Source organism: Tenrec ecaudatus, chromosome 2, assembly GCF_050624435.1.
Source record: "Tenrec ecaudatus isolate mTenEca1 chromosome 2, mTenEca1.hap1, whole genome shotgun sequence".
NCBI classification, from domain to species: Eukaryota; Metazoa; Chordata; class Mammalia; order Afrosoricida; family Tenrecidae; genus Tenrec; species Tenrec ecaudatus.
Window position 1 is genome coordinate 198,628,285 of NC_134531.1, and position 22,097 is coordinate 198,650,381.

Consider the following 22,097-nt stretch of genomic DNA (forward strand, 5'->3'; position numbering starts at 1 on the left):
GACTCTGACAACAATCCTGCTTTATAACTAACATCTCTGTGTTCAGATAGATCTAAGAACAGGACATTGTTCTTAGCACAAGAAAAACTCCTGGGAGTGCATCCCTTGGTATTCAACAATAGCCAGCTCCCAGCAGGAATTTCAAAAAGGTAATTGGCTCTACATGGACAGTGGACAGGACCTGGAGTATGGGTCCTCTCCTTGAGATGTTTATGTCTCAAGACATGTTAATATAATTGACCATTTTAAAAAATGGTAAATATCATGGCAATGCACCTGAGAGGCATTACTGAACCCCTACTGAAGGCTGAACATCGTAGTGGGACAGGAGGAAAGCAAATGGAAATAGCAGAAATAACTAGGAGTCAAAGGACATTTATAGGCCTAAATACAGGAATGCAGATTTGTAAATATGTTTTATATAATGATAGGAAATTTAGATATTTGTATATATATTTATATGTTAAGTATTAAGTTAGGAGATAGATATTGGGCCTCTACTCAAGTACTCCCTAAACACAAGAACACTTTTTTCTAATAAGCCGGCATTCAGTGTTGCTCACCTTCCTAGCAGGATCCTTGAAGGCAAAACGGGTGCATAAGCAAATGTCATGAAGAAAGATGATGGTGCCTGGATATCATAAGATATAGCATCTGAGGTCTTAAAGGTTTGAAGTTAAACAAGTGGCCACCTGTTGAGAAGACAACAAAGTCCACAGGATGAAGCACACCAGCCTGTATAATCATGAGATGTCAATGGGATCAAGTATCAGACATCAAAGACCCAGAACAAAAAATCATATCAATGTGAATAAAGGGGAGTTCAGAGTGGAGAATCAAAGTCCATCTGTAGACAATTGTACATCCCTTTACAGAAGGGTCACAAGAAAGAGACATGCTAGTCAGAGTGCAGTATAGCACTGATGAAACATACAATTTAGTACTTTAAACTTTCATCTTCCCTCCCCCCAGACTCAACCCATCTCATGACCCCAATTCTACCCTACAAATCAGGCTAGCTACATATAAGAGCTGGAAGCATAGGGAATCCAGGACAGATAAACCCCTCAGGATCAATAATGAGATTAGCTATACCAGGAGGGTAAGTGTAATATGGGGGAGGGAACTGATCACAACAATCTACATATAACCCCTTTCCATTGGGATGGGCAACAAAAAAGTGGGTAAAGGGAGACATCAGTCAGCATAAGACATGAAAATAAGTATAAATTTTCAAGGGTTCATGAGGGACGGAGGGTAGAGGTCGAGGGTAAGAACTGATACCAAAGGCTCAAGTAGAAAGAAAATATTTTGAAAATGATGATAGCAACTTATGTACAAATGTGCTTGTCACAATGGATGGATGTACAAATTGTGATCAGAGATGTACGCGCCCCAAATAAAATGATAAAATAATGGTGAAGATTGATATAATGATTTAAATATACACAAAATTCTCAGTTCTTTTGTGTATTGAAAGTACACAATCATAGAAGGAAAAGTCAAGAATCCTATTGTTGATTTGATTCCACAGTTGTACTTGTTAAGTGCTGCAAAGTCAGTTCTGAGTCAGTGTGACTTTATGCTCCAGAGAAAAATACACTGCCTGCTCCTCACCCTCCCTCCCCATTGCTCTTCTGCTGTGGTCCCTGGTTGCAGTCACGGTGTCCGTGCACCTCCTGGAGAAAATACTTCTAGTCCCTCTACTTGACCTAACACCACACCTTCCCCAGGCATTGGACTCCTGACAGTATACCCAAAGTATGTAAATGAAGTCTTGTCATCCTTGTCTGTAAGGAGCACTCTGGCATTATTTCTTCCAGTAAAGATCTATGTGTCCCTTTAGGAGACCATGTACTTTCCATATATTCCTGTGTAAATATATATAGCCTATTTCTTTAAGAAAACAAATTATTAATAATCCCTTCAGATCCTTCTATTCCCTCAACCCCAAATATGTTAATGGTTTTAAAAAAGGAGAGAAAGTGAAAATGAAGTAGACTTGCAACTTTAGTAATGATTTCAACTCAAGTAAACAAACAAATGAGTAAACAAATAAGCAGTAACAAAGACACAACCAAATAAATCAAGAAATATTATTTTCTTCCCAAACATAATTTATTAAGTAAAATAAACTAATCTCAAAAGATGACATATTGTATAGCGAGTATGTTAAAGATGACTAGAGGTTAGAGTCAAAGAAAAACTGGCAGCTAATGTGCGGTCCAAGAGAATTTGGCATGGGGAGGGGTTACTACACTGTTTTGTATCTAAATGGTGAATGTTAAATTAAGTCACCACACTACAGTTTTTAAAAGTGAAATTTCTATCAGTGGCCGTCATCATTTTCTAAACATTTACTTTTTATTTGAGCCCTTATCAGATCCTCTTCCCCCCCCCACCTTCCTTGCTTCCCATCCTGTGACCCCTTGATAGATTATAAAGTATTATTATTTTCATATCTTATACCAATGGTTGCCTCCTTCACCCACATTTCTCTTGCGCATGCCCATGGTAGGTGGGGTTTATGCCTCAATCATTGCCATGGGTTCCCCCTTCCTGCCTTCTCCCTCCCTTCCTGTGACCCTTCCTGGTATAGTTACTCACATTTTTGTTTCTGAGGGGTTATCTGACCAGGATTCCATATTGTGAACTATTATCTGTACCAGTGTGCATATTTTTGATTTGGGTTATCCTCTAGTCAGAACTGAAGGGCAAGTCAAGGGTCATGGTAATCGGGTGAGGAAGCTTCAGAGAACCAGAGGAATATTGTGTGTTTCATTGGTGATTTACTGCACCCTGTTTGAATCATCCTTTTCTTGTGATCCTTCTGGGAGGGGATATCTTATTTATACAGATGAGTTTTGGGTCTCTGCTCTGACCCTGCTCATTCTCAACACTATGGTGGTTTTGTTTTGTTTGGGGTGTTCTGATGGGTGTTCCAGTTACTTGATCCTGGACACCTACTGATTGCACAGGCTGGTGTGCATCTTCCATGTGGCCACGTTGCTTCTCTGATAGATGGCTGCTTGTTAACTTCAAGCCTTTAAGACACCAGACGTGCTATCTTTTGATAGACGAGCACCCTCACATTTCTTCACCACTTTTTCTTATGCAGCCATTTTTTCCTTAAGCAATCCTGTAGGGAGTGAGAGCATAACAGAAAGCAGGGTTGGTAGGATAAAGTGTTCTTGCATTAAGGGAGGGCTTCAACAGAGACCCCAAACCCATCCACATCCTCATTTTATTGCCGTTTAAATAGGGCAACACCTCCATTTTAATGAATGAATGTATTTACATATGTACACACCTTTATGCTCTATATAGTGATTTGCTTGGTAGGTATTTTTTGTTTCCTTTGATCTTCCTCCTGCTCTACCGTCATGCTCACCCTTCTTCTGGTTCTTAGTCATTCCTCTCAACAAGATTGCTGTTGCTCCAACACCATCAGGGTCTCTACATCTCCTGTTGTTCACTTTAATTTCCTAATTGTCCCCTGTCTATGGCGTTGGTTCCTTACCTCTCCTTTCCTTCGTCCCTCTTCCCCACAAGTCCCTGCAGAACAGTTGGTCCCATTGCTTTCTCCTCAGGCTTTCTTCCCATGTCTATCTTTTATAGGTAGACACAACAATAATGTGGGAGACATAAAAAAAGAAAACAAAAATTGATTAAAAAGAGAAAAATACAAATAAAACTACCAAAAATTGGCATTAATTATTCCAAATCTCTCTGTCTGGTCTTCATGATTCTCTCCTCATTGGTCTTGTGGGGTTCGGAGAACTGATCATCCTAGTAAGTAGTCTGTTTTGTGGGCTCTTCAGGGAATTTGTGTCTTTGCTTTGCTCCCATTGCTGATCTGTTATGTTCCTTCTTGGTTTGCCCCCTGAAGGGGGGTTGGGGGGTGGTCTTGGGGTCTGGACAGGAGCTGGTCAGATCAGACTGACTCCAGCCTTGTGTCCGCAGTACTGTTCTATATTGCTGTATGCTCCAGCGAGGGGACGTAATGTGTCCAGCTGTTGTCAGCATCCTTTTTGAGCCTTAGCAGCTCCATACAGGGACTCTGTCCTCAGGGTTTGATGTGCCAGTGAGGGGCCTAGTCCCTCACTGTCTCTTTTTTCTTCTTGGTTTGCTTCCATGTGGGCATGACAGCCAGCTCCTCTCCCCAGCCTGTAGGCTTAGTGTTGTCCTCTGTAGCATATACTTCTAGGGAGAGGTTCGGTTTGGCTTTGATTGGGGCCCTGTAGACCTCTCTATTCATCGGTTGCTGTTCCTCTATGTGGTTATGTTGCCCTCAAGGTTTGCCATGCCGTGGTGGGGTCTGCACTCCCACCTCTACCTCTGTGGAAAAATTAACAATAACGTCCCTCTGGGTGGATTAGTGCTCTGCTCCCCCAATGGCTTTATCTCCCCCCTTCCCCCTCAATTCCCCCGCTCCTTTCACCTTCTTTGTGTTGGAATGACATGTGCATTCTTGGAGTTGGTCTGTCCCCCACCCTATTGCCTGCTCTTCAGCCCATCTAGTGTGAGGTGGGTACCTTTTCTTCTATACCTACTGTGCCGATTATACTTCCCTCCATGGACGCAGGCTGTATTTCTCCCTTTGTGTTTGGCTAACTTCTCAGCATACTTTTCTCCAGCTCTGCTGAGGAGCTTATGTGCTCCATGGGTCATCAGTGCTTTTCAGTTGATGTACTAATCCACGGTGTGTATGTGCCAGCGTTTTCTAATCCCCTCCTCCATCACTGGGAATTTACACTGCTTCCAATTCTTTGTGATTGCACACTGCTCCACAATACACTTTGGAGAGCAGACAACTGGCCTTGGACTATTTCTTACCGCTACTAGATAGATGCCCAGTAGAGGCGTTGCTGGATTGTGAGGAAACTCAATTTCCATTTGCTTTCAATATCACTAGAACACTTTCCACAGAGTTGTACATAGCTACTGAACTACCAGCAGTGCAGGAGAGTTCCTATCTCCCCACATCCCATCCCACACTTGTTGCTCTCTAATTTTGTGTCTGGGCTATTCTCCAGGCTTTTAGGTGGTATCTTACAGTTGTTTTAATTTGCATTTGTCTAGTGGTTCATAATAGGGAGCATTTCCTCATATGCTTATTAGCCATTTGGGTCTCCTCCCCACTATAAATTTTGTTCAGGCCTTGTGCCCATTTCCTCAGGATGTTAATGGTTTTCCTCCTTTTGCATGCTGAAAAGGTATTGTAGGTTTTAGTACTAATCGCTTTGTCTGTTTTGTCATTGCTCAAATGCTCTCCCAGGCTGTGTGCACTCTTTTTACTCTCTTGCTGAAATCTTTTGATGCACACAGGTGTTTTCTCCTTAATATAAGGCACTCAACGATTTCTGGGTCAATTGTGTGTGTGCACCCTTCCCTATTGCAGTTAGCTTATGTATTCCGTGCACCAAGGTTCTTAGGTTTGTCCTGGTGTTTCTGTTGATAGTCCTGATAATGTGGGGTTTGTTTCTAGGTGGGTGAGCCACCTTCAGTTTGTCTCTACGTGGCAATCCTTGGTTTGCTGCGCTGCTTCTTAAGAGGGCATCCACCTCCCACAGGATGGTTTTTGGGCACTTGTGGAAGATCAGTTGTCTATATGCTGATGCTTTTTGGGGTTTCTGTTTTTTTCCTATTGGTCTGAGGACTTGTCATTAGTCCAGGACCATGTTTTGACCACCGTGGCTATGTGGTAGGTGTTAAAGTCTGTAAAGGAAGCCCTCTGTCTTTGTGTTCTGTCTCGAGGAGTTCTCTGCTCCTTTTGGCCTCTTCCCTCTCCAGCTGTAACTGATGGTCAGGTGAAATAAGTTGTAATAATTTGTTCTCCTATTCCTTCAATCTTCCTTTCAGACATCGACCAACATACTTGACCCTTGAGTTGTATTCAGCACTCAAGTATGGTGGACCGGGATGACGGAGGCTATGCAGTGCCACTCCCTGGACCCTTCTGCTTTTTAGCAGTGGTTTCCTAGGAACTTGAGAGCCGTTTTTTTCAGTAATTGTGCTTGTTACGTTTCTGGTTCCTTCCTTTCTATTGTCTTGTGTGCCTCTTTGGGCAGTGTCTCTCTCTCTCTCTCTTTTAACCCAGGAAGAAGGAGGTGAATGAAGAGAATCAGTTTCTACCCCTAACAGTATTTGAGAATTTGGAGGAATAGGAAAAGCAAAGCTTGTGCATTACATTCATAAGTGGCATGGTTTCCAGTGAGGTCCTGAGCATCTCCTATCTTTGAGTGTCCAACAGAAGAGTGGATACATGCAACCCTAGGACCAGAAGCAGGCTGTTCAGGAATCGGGCTAACTAGGAGTGTGCAGAGTCCAAAGGGTCTCCTGAGGGCGAGGCAATAGAGTGCAGTGGTCCCCCCTTTCCTTTATCTCTTCTACCCCTGCACACCAGCTTTGTTCACAGTCCTTTTATTTTCTTTCCATCTCTCCTCCCATGTCAGAAGCTGTGTCACTGGTCATGTCAACAAACATATTCCTGTGTCTTTTACATATTCCCCACAATACCCACTAGTCTCTTTGTTGATTCCCACTCAGTTAATTTCAAATAAAAAATAAATTGTGTGTCCAACATAAAATCAAATCATAATATAGATATGATTTACCAATTATTGACCAAATATGGTAAACAATGTTTCTATTTACCAGATAATACCGGTAACAAATTTGAAAGGGTACTCTAAGAATAATGGGAACTCTTACATGAACAAAGTTTATGTATATATATCTATATAAAGTACGTAACATTTTGATTTTATCATTGTAACTTTTTAAGCATATGCATCAGAATCATTCTTAGAAAGAGCAATAAAGAAGCAAAAAAACACATGAGAGTGGAGTGTACCCTAATTTTATTTTCTTGGCAGAGCAAGTTTAATTATCTTAGACCACACAGTTCCAAACATGGCAAAGGTTAAATGCTATCATTTACATGTTAGCTGTCTTACTTTTCAGCATGCATATGAAATCTGTCCAAGGCCTAAGGAAGAAGAAAAAAGAATTAGTTCATTTGAATTATAGTGAAAGGAAAGACTATTGAATATAATGTAGATTGTCAGAAAAAAAAACACAAGGAGGAAGAATCTAAACTCTGCATAAAAAGATCTTTGACACAATGAATGCGACAATAGCCTAAAGCACAGTAATAATTATGAAGATGGTGTAGGATTTCTAATGCTGCAATTCTATTCACTTCTTTCAACCCCCAAAAGAAAAAAAAACTATTTGTATTGGAAAAAGTAAGGCAGAGGGTCTCTTAGAAGCAAGCATGGCAGAACCTCACCTTATATACTTTGGATATACTGTTATGAGAGATTAGTCCCTGGAGAAGGTCATCGTGTCTGGTGAAGTGGAAGGGCAGGAAAAAGAGGGAGGTGCTCAATGTGATCGATTGACACAGTGGGTGGTTCAATGGGAGCAGACATAGGAATTAATTACCAGCTGGCACAGGACTGTGCAGTGTTTCATTCTGTTGTGCACAGGGTTGCTATGGGCTGGAGCTGACTTGATGGCACCTAACAATAATAACATGAGTAAGAAACTATATGACCTCACATAAAATAATATTTTTAATAAAATGGTTTATAATTTAAATTTATCCTTTGCAACTAATGGAAAGGATAGAAAGGCACAATAAATTTTTTCTTACCAACAGCATGCCTACCATGCAAACTCTTATCATACGGTCAGGTTTTATTTGTCATATTGCTTATTTTTAGTATTACTTTAGTTATAAGATTAGGAGCCATTTAGTTTCAAATTACTAATTTATTTGCTAAAAAACAAAGAGACAGACAAACAATGAATGTTCTTTGAATCCACTCAGCAACTCCACAGGATAAAACTAGCATTCTGCTTCAATAAAATTTAAAGACATGAAAATTTTACAGATATGAAAACATGCTGGGGCAGTTCTAGAGTTTCACAAGAAGTCTGAGTCAAAATTAACTCTATGGCAGCTGTAAACATAACAAATGCTACATTGTGTGTCTTGTGGTATAATGACATCAGACAAAGCTAATGTGGCTTATCTGTTATTGATATCCGTGGCCATCAAGTTAATTCTGTCACATGACCCTGGAGCGGGTGTCTCAGTCTGTGATGGTCACAGGATTGGATCACCAAGTTTTTCCCTTGTATGGGGTGATTGAAAGTTTAGAACACAGAGCTTTTGGTCATCAGTCAATCAGGTAAACATTCAGCAACCAAGGTTCCCTTGCATACTATATTAAAAAGAGAATATATGGAAATACACTTTTAGCAAAAGATACAAGTTTATGGCAGTGGAGTCATAGGTGTAAACAAATGTGTATTTTTAATAGAGGAAAAAACATCAAGTGTGTGCTATTATTTCATTGCTAGCACATAAATTAAAATGTTCTTAATTACAACCTAAGCCAAAGTTAGGAAATTAAGAAAACATTAACTTTGAATTATTGTCAGCTTTTACAATCTAAGTAGGAATGTGTTGGAATAACGAGGGTTTTCCTGAAAAAATGAGTGTTTTTCTCATAACTCGCCTTACAGCCTCCTTTATCTGCTTGTTTCTAAGAGTGTAGATGACAGGATTCAAGAAAGGAGGGACTATAGAATAGAACACAGAAATGACCATGTCCTGTATCAGAGGGGAGTTGGAGGTTGGCTTCAGATACACAGTAGCACCAGAGCCGAGGAAAATTATGAAAATGAGAATGTGTGGGATACAGGTGGAAAAGGCCTTTCTTCGTTCTCTTCCGGTTGGAAACTTGAGCACCGTAGAAAATATGTGAACATAAGACATGGTGATGAAGGAAAAGGAGCCACCACCTAATATCACAGAAGAGGCAAAAATTACAATTTCATTGGTTAAGATGTCAGAGCAGGAGAGCTTCATCAGAGCGGGAGTATCACAGAAAAACTGATGAACCACATTAGAATGACAGAAGGACAAATGGAATGTGTTCCCAGTGTGCACACCTGCGTAGACCATACCACTGAGCACAGAGGCCAGCGTCATTTGGACACAGACACGAGGGGTCATGATCACATGGTAGTGGAGGGGCTGGCAGATGGCCACGTAGCGGTCACGGGCCATGATGGTGAGCAGCAGCAACTCTGCATAAGCACATAACTGCACGAGGAAAATCTGAGCTGCACATCCAACCACGGAAATCACCCTGTTGTTTAGCAGGAAGATGACACACGCCTTGGGTACAGTCACAGAAATGTAACACATGTCCAAGACAGAGAGATTCAGGATAAAGTAATACATGGGGGTATGAAGTCTTTGGTCAACAGTGATCACTGTGACAATGAGAAGATTCCCTGTGAGAGTCGCCAAGTACATTAGTGAAAATAACATTGTGTGCAAGACTCTCAACTCCCACACATCAGAAAATCCTGTAAGTAGAAATTCAGTCACTAGGGTAGAGTTAGGCATTTTAGTATGATTTTTTAAGATTTTGAGAGCCACATGTAAACAATTCCTAAAAAAAAAAGAAGAAGAAGAAGAATCAAAGGGGGAAAGAAATGCAGTAAATCCATGGATTTCTTCCCATTTGTCCATTATATTTCCTATATCTGGGGTTTTTAGTATAAAGTATCACAATATTAACTCATGTTCCTTTAATATAATTTCTTTAGTATGAAATTCTCCTAGCGTAATATATTTCTGAGTGGCAGCAAAATAAGTTGTGCTTCATTTCTTCCACTGGTTATTTTGTAATATTGGGAGTCAAAGATCAAAAATTTGCCCAGCAGATTTATTGCATTAATATAGGTAATTTCTATGTATGAATATTATTAGGACACATTTAGTATATAATTAAATGTTGACCAAAATACAACCCACGTAGAAAGAGTAGGCTACAGTTTTTTCATAGCATCTCAATTTTTATCAGTGATTTTATTTCATTTTCTGACTACGATGGAAATACCATTTTTTAATCTTTCTTTCCATCACCATTTCACACGAAATTTTTTATTTCCTTTGGATAGACCCTGAAGAATTATTCTTTCTGATAATCTTTTTCTATTTGCCACATATATTTGTTCTCATCAACAGCTAAGAAGCTATGGTTTTATTTAGACATTTCATTTTCTCTTTCTACCCTTTTGTAAAATATTTTATTACATTTTAAAGGGTAATTTTTCTTCTTCCTTAATCTAGATACCATAATTAAGAAAATGAATCATAATTACACCATTTTATTATAATATTCACATATCTAGAATGTAATTCTCATTGTTACTATGCAATATAGAAAATTGTATCCACAAGTTAAATGGAAAGAACAGTATTATGAAAATACCCACAATTGGTCTATGAATCTATGAAGACGTGTGTGGAAGACACTCCGTGGTAGTCAGTGTTGTCTTCTAACAGGATAGATGATCGCATGCTGCTCTCTCTCCACCAGGACTTTGGATTGTAACAGCCCTCCTGTTGCCCACCAGGATAAGTTATGAAAACTTATATAACTTCCTTTTAAATTTTATACTAAATTTCTATTGCTTTTTCTGTTTTAAATATTCCTGCTGATTGAGTATTTATTAGGACTGTAAAATCAATTAGTTTCAATATAATTACTGAAAAATCATAGGTACCTCATTCATGCCAATTTTTTCTGACAATTGTGATATTACTAGTAATTGGTTAACACTACTCCCATAAAAGTCAATGACAGACTTAAACTACCATATAATAGAAATTCAACAGGCTTTAATATTTTGAACATATAGTGAAAAACTGTCTTAAACAATAAGAAATTTTAGGTGTCCAGCATGAATTTTATATGACTCTTTAGTTGAATTGAATTTTTGTGACCCTCGGGGAAAGATATGTTTTGTATTCTGTCATTTATTTACTATGTAGTGAAATGTTTGAAATCCTTAGTATCATTTTTATAAATATTTAACAACTAATTATTTAGTTTATATTTGTAAAATATTTCAAATATCGGGAGAACCCAAAATGTTTCTATGGTGAAGAAAAGTCAACAAGAATTCATCATAGTGATAGACAAAAGGATTGATCATGTGCTTCTTTTAGCACTAAACATTTATTTCACTCTATATCTATAAATTATAGAAACCTCTCAAATTCATGGTCCCGCATCAATGCCCACTCTTAGCAACCATATAGGACATTGTAGAATTCCTCTGTGACTGTTGAGACTGTATCTCTTTATGGGAGTAGAAAGTCCCACCTTTCTCCCCTGGAACGTCTGGTGGTTTCTCACTGCTGACCTTCTGGGTCACAATGCAATGAGTACCCATATCCATTGTTGTTGTTAAGTGCCATTCAATTGGCTGTGATCCACCGGGACCCTAAGCACAACAGAATGCAATATTGCCTGGTCCCACGCCATTCTCACATCCTAGTTTTCACACATTGTTGCAGCGACAGTGAAGCATATCAATAGTATGGACTAAACTCTAATGAGTAAACCAAAAGTAAATTGAGCACAGCACCCTCTTTTTTTTTAGTGAAATCATTTGTTTTCAAAATAAACACGATGATATAAAATATCCTGACATGGTATGGGTAGAGTTTGAAAGGCTTAACATATTTTAGCTGTATATTTTCTGGTAGATCTTGTGTATCAGGTATTGGAGCATTTTTTCTTGAAGATTAGTGAATTACATGATTTTTCCCATCTGTCCAAATATAGAATCAAGTTGTTCTTTGACTTTGATAGAACAACTGGGAGGATACTCTTTCAAGACCCCAAATTGTAAGATATATTTTGTTCATTGATGGATTTTTCAGTTACGCACATATAACAAATTATAATCTATTTATACTTTTCTCAAATTTCCAAAATATTGTGAAATTAATTATAGGCAGAAAATGGGCTGGAAGCAGTCTTGATGGGATCTGTGTAAATATAATTATGACCAGATGCTTATATATCCAATAATATAATATCAGAAAGTACTAGAATTATAGTTAAAGTAAAAGGAACTGTATGTATAAAATTTACTTGTACGTCAGGTGATCACTGAGTCACTATGTACGAAGAAAATATAAAATTGAATGCTTAGCAAATAAAAATATTTTAAAATATAATTAGTAAATATCAACAATAGAAAATAATTTTTGTTAAAAGAAAATATATTTGATTAAATATTTAATATAAAATTACAATCTCCAGCTAAGCACCGTCCACAGACTATTTCTGTAACTGCCTCAGTTTCTAGAATCAGCGAGGTAAAAGGCTGTTTCCCACTCCTCTGAGCTTTTAGGAATAAGTATGAATTCTCTTATAATGACTTGAGTTTTTTTCAGATAGATTTAAAAAAAAATTGTTCATGTATGTGAGTACATTCCCTAAGTTTTATATTTTAATCTCATTTACAGCATTTCTGCATAAAACAGTTACCTGTACAAAGAGGAAATGAAATCAGCTACTCGAGTAGTAACAATGAGGAGGGTAAGAAAAAAATTAACCAATAACAGCAAATACTCACAAGGTGTTATTTTATGTGTTGGACAGGTAATGCTGCAGTCTTTTAAGTGAAGACAAAAATGAGTAAGCATATTTCTCAAAATGACTGAGACGCTGCCAGGAATCCTTCTGTTTTATAACAAATATCTCTGTGTTCAGATATATCTAAGACCAAGAGGAGGCTGATGGCACTAGAGAAACCCCTGGGAGTGCATCCCTGGGCATTCAACAATAGCCAGTTCCCAGGAAGGGATTTCAGAAGGTAATTGACTCTACCTGGACAGTGAACAGGAACCTAAGTGTGAATCCAACCATTATGTATCAAGACATATTAATATATTTGACTTTTAAAATGATGAAGATTGAGATAATGATTTAAACATGCACAAAATTCTCAGTTCTTGTAATAGATTGTTTATTCTTAGAGTGAATTTTCGTGGATTGTAAGTACAGTCCGGGAAGGAAAAGTCCAGGCTCCTATTGCTGATTTGATCACAGAGTTGTTGTCTGTAATGAGCATTCTGACATCACTTCTTCCAATACAGATCTGTTTGTCCCATTACTGTCCTCCTTCACATGCAACTGAGTCACTGGAAAATACCAGGGCTTGGGTCGTTTGCACCCGAGTGCTCAAAAGATCATCCCTGTTTTGAACACTCGACTGAGGTCTGGTGCAGCGGCTTTAGGCAATGGAAACCACTTTAGATCTGATTGCTGATTCCACGTGCATTGATTGTGGATCCACGTAAGACAATCTTTTTGCCAACTTCAACATTTTCTCCATTTATCATGATCATGTTATTATTTTTCCAGCTGTGAGGGCTTTGGTCTTATTGCATAATGAAATGCCATCCATACTGGGAGAAATCAATTGCAAAATATGAGTTATGGTACAGGTGCTTTTACTTAAAATATATAAATCCTTAAAAAATTCACAGTACAACAAAGTAAATCAGTTTAAAACTAGCAGTATATCAGAAGAGTCACTTAAGAAGATATACAGAGGGCGCAGAAGTGCATAAAAAGATTCTCAGTAGCTAATGTTATTAGGATATTAGAAATGAAGACAACATTGAGACAATCTATCTAACTAACATAATGAGTCAAAGGAAAATCACTGGCAACACCAAGATGTTAAGGAGACAGAGCACCTGAAGCTGTCATTCATTTTTGGAGGAAAGGAAGATTTCATTCATTACATTTATAAAACGTCTGATAGTACAGAGCTAAGTATACTTTATCCTACAATCTGGAAAGCAATCATAGATCCAGGTATTTAATCAATCGATTTAAGAACAAGTAAACGCATAAAATACTTTCAACGGATACTTATTTAAACTTTCTTCATGTTTTCATTGTCATCAAGTATATTCTCACTCCATCGCTTTATTCAGATTTGCTCCAAACTTGAAGCACTCATGATATTTTTTCAAAAGATCAACAGATGAAAAAAATATATACATATATATGTATATATATGGAATGCAATATTATTTAATAATGATGAAGATAAGATTTTGAATTTACAAACAGAAGCACAGCAAACTGAATTGTCTATTGCTCAGGGAAAGAAAGCAGCTAGACAGGCGGCATGTTGTGTGACCCCGACTGCAGGACAAGCTGGTAAAACGAAAAACGGAAGGAAGAATGAAAACACAATGATTTCCCAGGCGTTCAGAGGAGAAGAGACGGGTGGGTAGGCACTGTAGGAAATGTTTTAGTGCAATGAAACTATTATTTTCTGTATTGTGGATATTGTAATGGTGAATACATGACTTAATGTGTATGTGAAAGTTGGCCGGGGAACAAGGAAGACCAAAGTAGAATGGATACATTTGGGTGAAGGTGCAGGCAGATAATCTGGAAAGTTCCTAAAATACCAAACATCTGTCCTGAAAGAAGGACAGACAGAATGAGCCACAGAAGCGAGGATGGCAAAGATTGATGTCAGGTTCTTTGGACAAATTAGCAGTGTCTGGTAAAGCACTTCAAAAGAATGGGGGCAGAGAGAAGGAGGAAGTCCCTCCAGAAGATGGATCGACTCACAGGTTGCAAGAATGAGCTCGAACACAAGAGCCATTCTGAGGGTGGCACAGAGGCGGGCAGTGTTGCGTTCTGTTGACGTAGTGTCTCTGAGTCAGCAGTGACTGGAGGGCACATAGCCCCAACAGCAATCTTCATCAGCTAAGGTTTGCAGTCATGTTGTTGCTTGATAGAATGTTATAGGATTTTAGCAACTTCTTCGGATATCCAGGCCTATAAATATTTATGGGAAGAGAAAGCCTCATCTTTTTTCCCACAGAGGGGCTGGTTATTTCAAATGAGGACTTTGTAGTTAGCAACCTAACTCAAACCGCACTACACCACCAGGGCGCTCTACTGATTTCCTGTATGTCTGAAACCAGAAGAGTCTACTTATTGAATTAAAACATGATGATCAAGAGCTGACACAAGAGATCATTGATTTCGTAACTAAAATACTATGTTGATCACAGAGTTGTTCAATATCATTTTCTATTTTACTTTATAATCCTGACTCTATCCAACTGAGTCTTATGAATTTACCTAGAATCCAATTCCTATCATTAGTACTATAATCCAAGAAGAGTTACATATTGATCTGACTCTAGCCACTTCTTCATGTGCACTTTGATATATATGCTAAGGGCATGGAGGGATGACTGGTGTACTTTTCAGACTGGTGTCTTACTTGCAAGATAAATGTGTCCTTCCCCCTTTGTTCTTTATTTCAGGATGCATTCAAATGGATCATGAGTTTTGAGTTGTTCTTTGATCCTTATTGCATTGTGTGTTGTTTTAACATCATCCTGCTTATTAACACTGCCTTGGAATCATTGTCTTAGTAAGGAAGGGCATCTTCTTATTTATAAATATCTTGTTCTGACGATGTCTGAGACCTGATCCTTTGGACACCTAGTGATCACACAGGCTGGTGTGCTTCACCCATGTGGACTTTGTTACTTCTAAGCTAGATGGCCGCTTGTTTACCTTCAAGCCTTTAAGACACCAGACGCTATATCTTTTGATACTTGGCCATCATGAGCTTTCTTTGCCACATTCATTTATGCACCCATTTGTCTACAGCAATCTTATCATGGAGGCGAGCACACAATGATATGATTTTTTTTGTTCTTTGATGCCTGATAACTGATTCCTTCAGCACTTCTTGATCACACAGGCTGCTGTGCTTCTTCTATGTGGGCTTTGTACATGGTTGCTTCTTTACCCTAAAGCCTTAAGACCCCAGACACTATATCTTTTGATATCCGGGCACCATCAGCTTTCTTCACCACATTTGCTTATTCACCAGCTTTGTGTTCTGCGGTTGTGTTGGGAAGGGGAACATCATAGAATGCCAATTTAATAGAAGAAAGTGTTCTTGCATTGAGGGAGTACTTGAGCGAAGGCCCAATGTTCTCTGCTACCTTAATACTAAACCAATAAATATATGCACATAGGTATATTTTCCTATCCTCGTGTGTAAATATGCCCGATATTTGCATATATACATGCCTTTATCTAGACCTCTATAAATGCCCTTTGCCTCGCAGCTCTTTCCTCTATTTCCTTTAACTTTCTTCCTGTCCCACTATCATGCTCAGTCCCCACCTGGGTTTTCGCAATTCCTCTTGGCTACATTACCCTTGATCATGCCCTATCAGGCATCTCACATCTTCCTCACCACCGATTTGGATCACTCGTTGTTCCCTTGTCCCTGGGCTTGTTAGCACCACTTCCTTTCCCCCCACCTCTCCATCTCCCATGCCCCCCTGGAACTGTTGGTCTCATTGTTTTCTCCTCCAGATTGTTCATCCAGCTTATTTTTTTAGACAGAACTGCAGAGATAACAGCGTGCACAAAATCAAGCCAGAGCAAAACCAAGCAATAATAAACAACAAGAAACCAATGACAAACAACGAAGCAAAACACAACAAGGAGGAAAAGCTTGTAGATAGTTCAAGGACTGTTTGTTGGCCTTTAAGAGTGTTTTCCAGTCCAGTTTGTTGGGGCACCACACCCTGGCTTATCATAGTGAATGAGGGTGGGAGTGCAGAGTGGAGACCCAAAGGCCATTTGTAGGCTCCTAGTCATCCCCTTACAGAAGGGTCTCTGGGAGAAGACCAGCCAGTCAGGGTGCAATGTAACAATGATGAAATATACAACTTTCCTCTAAATGCGTCCTCATGCCCCTCCCCCGCCCCCAATTACCATGATCCCAATTCTACCTTGCAAGTCTGGTTAGACCAGAAGATGTGCATTGGTACAGATAGGAACTGGAAACACAGGGAATCCAGGGTGGATGATCCCTTCAGGACCAGTGGTGTGAGTGGGGACACTGGGAGGGCAGAGGGAAGGTGGGTTAGAAAGGAGGAACCCACCTTCTTGGGGTTGGACAACTGGGGGATGGACAACAGAATCTGGGGGATGGACAACAGAAAAGTGGGTGAAGGGAGATTTCGGACAGGGCAAGAATTGAGAAAATAATAATTTATAAATTATCTAGGGTTCATGAGGAAGGGGGGGAGAAGGGAGGGATGGGAAAATGGGGAGATGATGCCAGAGGTTTAGGTGGAGAGCAAATGCTTTGAGAATAATGAGGGCAATGAATAAACAAATGTGCTTTACACACTGGACGTATGTTTGGATTGTGATAAGAGTTGTATGAGCCCCTAAGAAAATGATTAAAAATAAAAAAATCTTAATTATAGGTATAAAATTCATATTCTAAGGGTTTAGATTTTTAAATACTTTATATTTCTCTTGTTTATATCCATATTTTACTTCTACTTTTGCTCATTTGACTATACCTTACTACAGAAATACAGAAGGATTTTACAACTCAAAAACACAGTAGAAAACAGTGCTTACTTTATGCTTACCAATCAACTTTAAGTTTTTACTTTGAAGCTCCATATACAATTTAGGGAACTGAAGCTTCAGCACCTCAGTAAAGATATTCTGTGAGTCTTACCTCTGCCATTACGTGCTAGTTAGCTATGGAGTGTCTTTCATGCATATTTTCATCTCAGTTTCTTCACGTCTAAATATTATTTCAAGTAATATTTACATTATGATTTTTATATTTGTAAAAATTTACATAGAGAGGACTCAAAATGACACTCAAAGCAATATAAACAAACCTCACAGATCACTGACAGAGTACATGTGTGGTTCCATCAATATTTATGGTCCTTCCTCTGAACACTCCTGAACTATAATTTTTAAAAGAAGAGTCAAATGTAAATCTATAATTTGACAGATTTTAATGCAAATATCTGCTAAAATATGACAATATATAGCGCTCAAACTGATTTGAAAGATGTTGTAAAAGATGAACTATTTCCCTTGAGCCAGGAAATATCCTGCATAAGATTTGGCTGCATTGCAACCAGAATACTCAAAGACGGTCTTCCTGAAAGGTAAGAACAATGATCCTTTGCCTTTTCTACAAAGATCTGAAGGATGCAATTCATTCATATTTATAATGAATCATTTGATGCATACATTCATGAAACTTGTCAGGTATTTTTGATGATTTATGGGTAGACAGGAGCCATGGCAGAGTAGTGGGCTTACCCGTGGGCTGCTTACTAAAAGTATGATGGTTCAATCCCACCAGCCACTCTCTTGGATAAAGAGGATCTGTTTAAACAATATTTATAACCTCATAAGCCATAGGGAGCAGTTCTACTTCTATATAGTTGCTGTGACTCAGAATAAAATTTGATCGCATTCGGTAGGTATATGCAGATGCTGATACGGAATCTAGAAAATGAACCATGTGATATGTTCTTTCATAATATACTATGAGAACATCCTGGAATTACAGATAAAGTGGAAAAGAATATATATGTGTTACATTTATAAAACATTATATATAATACGTTGTTTTCTTACATATAGTAAAATATAATAGAAATCTATATATAATTCTATTACAGTTAATTTTCTTATGGGGATGCATTTACTTATCCACCCATGAAATGACTTGTACATCAATGAAGTATATAGCCTACTGATGGCAAAGGCAAGCAAGAGACAAAATTTCCAGAAACTGTTCAATAACAAATTATTCATGCACCATTACTTTGATTGTAATGTAAGCACACACACGAGAATAGTTCATAAGGCATAGATTTAAACTGGCATTAGTCATAGAGGACCTCGAGGTGCTATGAAGGCGTCATCCTCTCCATCCGTTCTCCCACACTACACTTTGATAAAAACCCATCAATTTTGTAAAAATGGCTTGGAATGAGTTTTCAATTTATTTAATAAGATGTTGGTTTCATTGTACAATTACTTCAATGTCATAGCCTCAAAAAATTGTGATTAGAAATACCTTCTGACACAGGTTTTAAATTATTATATCACCATTCTCAAGTGATTTTTCCCTAGTTTTTCATTTGCTCTTTATATAAGATCTTCTGATTTATTAACTCAGAAGAAAGAGACCATGCCACAATATCTATTCTGTGATTATATGTAGTATGAGGTGAGAGAAATAAATACAATTCTAGTAACAATTTTTTTCTGGTGCCATCTCCTATATAAATTTGAAAACTGTAAAGCCTTAGAAGGTGACTCCTTTCAGGCAAGGAAGGAGACTATGCATAGGTCACTAATGTTAAAATGTGTTGATTTTTCCAACAATTTTCTGTTGATATTTGTTATGCAAATGGAATCTTTTCTGGAATTACTAAAATTTTCAGAATGCATTATACAAGTCATCTTGTTGTGATGAATGTTAGTTTCGATGTACTATATTGGGCCGTGTAGTAAAATACATGTTCCAATTTCAAATCATTCCTATCTTAGTTCAACTTGTGCAATTTAGTTTCTCTACCCTGTTAAAAATATAGTGAATCCGTAAAGTACTCAGTTGTGTGTGTGTCAAGAATATTGGAATATATAAATCTGACAAAAAACTGCAATAAATCCACAACCATGCAGAATTCAAATAAAAGTATTTCAACAGAATGTGAAAATAATTGAACACTATCAGTAACATTAAATACACAGAACATTTTTTAGGTAATTTGAAAGTGTTACAGCACTATAATGACAATAAAGTGCAAAATTATAAGCTATATTCAGAAGAAGACAAGGATGAAATTATCATTGCTGTTGTCAGATATGTCTTAGATGAACTCAAAGAATATCCCAAAGATATAGACTTCTTTTTATTGACTATGCATATGCATTTTACTGTGTGGATCATAGGAAATTAAGGCTAATATTGAAAAAATAATAGTTATTGAATAATTAATTGTAGTCAAGTGTCAGGGGAGCCCGCTCCTAACAAATCATCACAGGTCCCTTAGGTGCAATTGTGTAGTCATAATAAGTAAAGATTATAGTAGAGTTATAGAAAATAAGATAGATATAAGATAAATTGAAACAATGGAGTCAGACACATTTCATGGCAGTATGCTCACTTGGTGGTCCATGTGGAAGGTGGCAATTGCAGGAGCGAATGAGAAGGGGGAGAGGATGGGAGAGAGAGAACTTCTTTATTGCTAACCAAAGTTCATATATCTTTGGGGGGGTGTACGTCACAGGAAAGGGTTGTGCTGTTGGTACGATAGTAATGTGAGGGGTATTCTCTGGCAGAAGACACGCAATAGGAAAGGGAGGTATAGGGGATACACATTTGACAAGATGGGTGGATCCTAGATTCAGAAGGAAGCTTAATTTTGGATGTCATTGAGAAGGTTTGATCTGCTCCCCTGCTCCCTATTGAAACCATTAACAATAGGGTGTGAACTCTACCTACAGGGACCAGAAAGATGGCTGAGACCCTTCAGTGAGAAGCAATCCATTGTCCTTAACAATAGGGAGTGGGTCCCTCTTGAGGTGGGACCAGACAGTGGTCTGGAAAATGCCTTCAGGGAGGTTGTCTCTAAGCATCTGACCTCACAGCAAGTGCTGGAAAATAGCCTCTCTTGTTTGTCATATCTTTGTGCAGACAAAGCTGGGGAAAAGTCTCTTCATAATCCCACAGTCAAGGGTTTAATAAACCTTGCTGATATCAGATGAATTTTGGCTGAAAGCAGAGAATAACAGAAAGATGTTTAGTTGTAATTTATTGCCTATGCAAAGACATTTGACTATGTAGATCATAAAGAAAATATGAATAACTTTTGGAGAATGGAAATTCCAGACATTTCATTATGCTCATTGGAAACTTTGTGCAGGAGGTTTGAAATTTGTGCTCTTCATTATTAAATGCTTAAAAGCTCTTCTATGTTTTCAAGCTAGTATTTTTTTTCATATTACAGGTCTTTAATCAATCTTCTTCCAATTTTGATACCTTTTTCTCATGCACAGATTATAGCTTCTCAAATTATTTGTTCAACATATGGATTGAGTAAATATGATGAAGGAGTACAATGCTGATACTCTTTAATGATTTGAAACAATGCAGAATTATCCAATCTGCCCCCTCATGGAACTATTTCCATCCTTTGTACGTTTACTGCCTTGTATAAAAGTTTCAATATTAGTGATTTTCTGTTTTCGTGTATATCTTGCAGGTTCAGAATTTCACAGAATACTTATTAGGCAGAAATGATCATATTATTGGAAAATAGTTGAATTTTCCTTAAGGTAGGTAAACAGATTTTTGTCATGGTATTTAAACCATAAAGTTGTACAGATAAAGTTAATGATAAATATTAACTTTTCTACTATATGAAGATTTCTATTTTCACTATAAAATAATTAGTATTTTATTACATAGTATGGGGTTAATATTTTCTTTTTTTTTATTTTAACAATTTATTGGGGCTGATACAATTCTTTTCACAGTTCATACATATACATACATCAAGTGTGTAAAGCACATCTGTACAGTCTTTGCCCTAATCATTTTTTTCTCTTTTCTACTTTTACATTTAATTAGGGACTCAAACAACTCTTACCACAATCCATACATATACATACATCAATTGTATAAAGCACATCCACACATTCCCCGCCCCAATCACTCTCAAAGCATTCGCCCTCCACTTAAGCCCCTTGTGTCAGGTCCTCTTTCTCCCCCCCTCCCTCCCCATTCCCCCCTCCCTCATATGCCCTTGGTAATTTATACCTCGTTATTTTGTCATATCTTGCCCTATCCGGAGTCTCCCTTCCCCACTTCTCTGCTGTCCCTCTCCCAGGGAAGAGGTCACATGTGGATCCCTGTAATCAGTTCCCCCTTTCCAACCCACTCACCCTCCACTCTCCCAGGATCGTCCCTCACACCCTTGGTCCTGAAGGTATCATCCACCCCGGATTCCCTGTACCTCCAACCCTCATATGTACCAGTGTACAGCCTCTGTCCCATCCAGCCGAGCAAGGTAGAATTCGGATCATGGTAGTTGGGGGGAGGAAGCATCCAGGATCTGGGGGAAAGCTGTGTTCTTTGTCGATACTACCTCACACCCTAATTAACCCATCTCCTCTCCTAAACCCCTCTATGAGGGGATCTCCATTGGCCGACACTTAGGCCTTGGGTCTCCACTCTGCAATTCCCCCTTCATTTAATATGATATATATATACACATATACACACACATATATACATGTACACATATATACACATACATACCCACACTTATATCTTTTTTTTTGCATGATGCCTTATACCTG

The 22,097-nt window shown here is 38.3% G+C and overlaps 1 protein-coding gene across 1 annotated transcript; it reads right to left on the bottom strand.

Moving 5' to 3' along the window:
- Positions 1 to 8,464: 8,464 nt before the first annotated feature.
- On the bottom strand, positions 8,465 to 9,430 carry LOC142440349 (olfactory receptor 14C36-like). The gene has a single exon (XM_075542810.1). It carries the CDS (start codon positions 9,428 to 9,430, stop codon positions 8,465 to 8,467), a length of 966 nt encoding a protein of 321 aa, XP_075398925.1.
- Between the last annotated feature and the right edge of the window lie 12,667 nt (positions 9,431 to 22,097).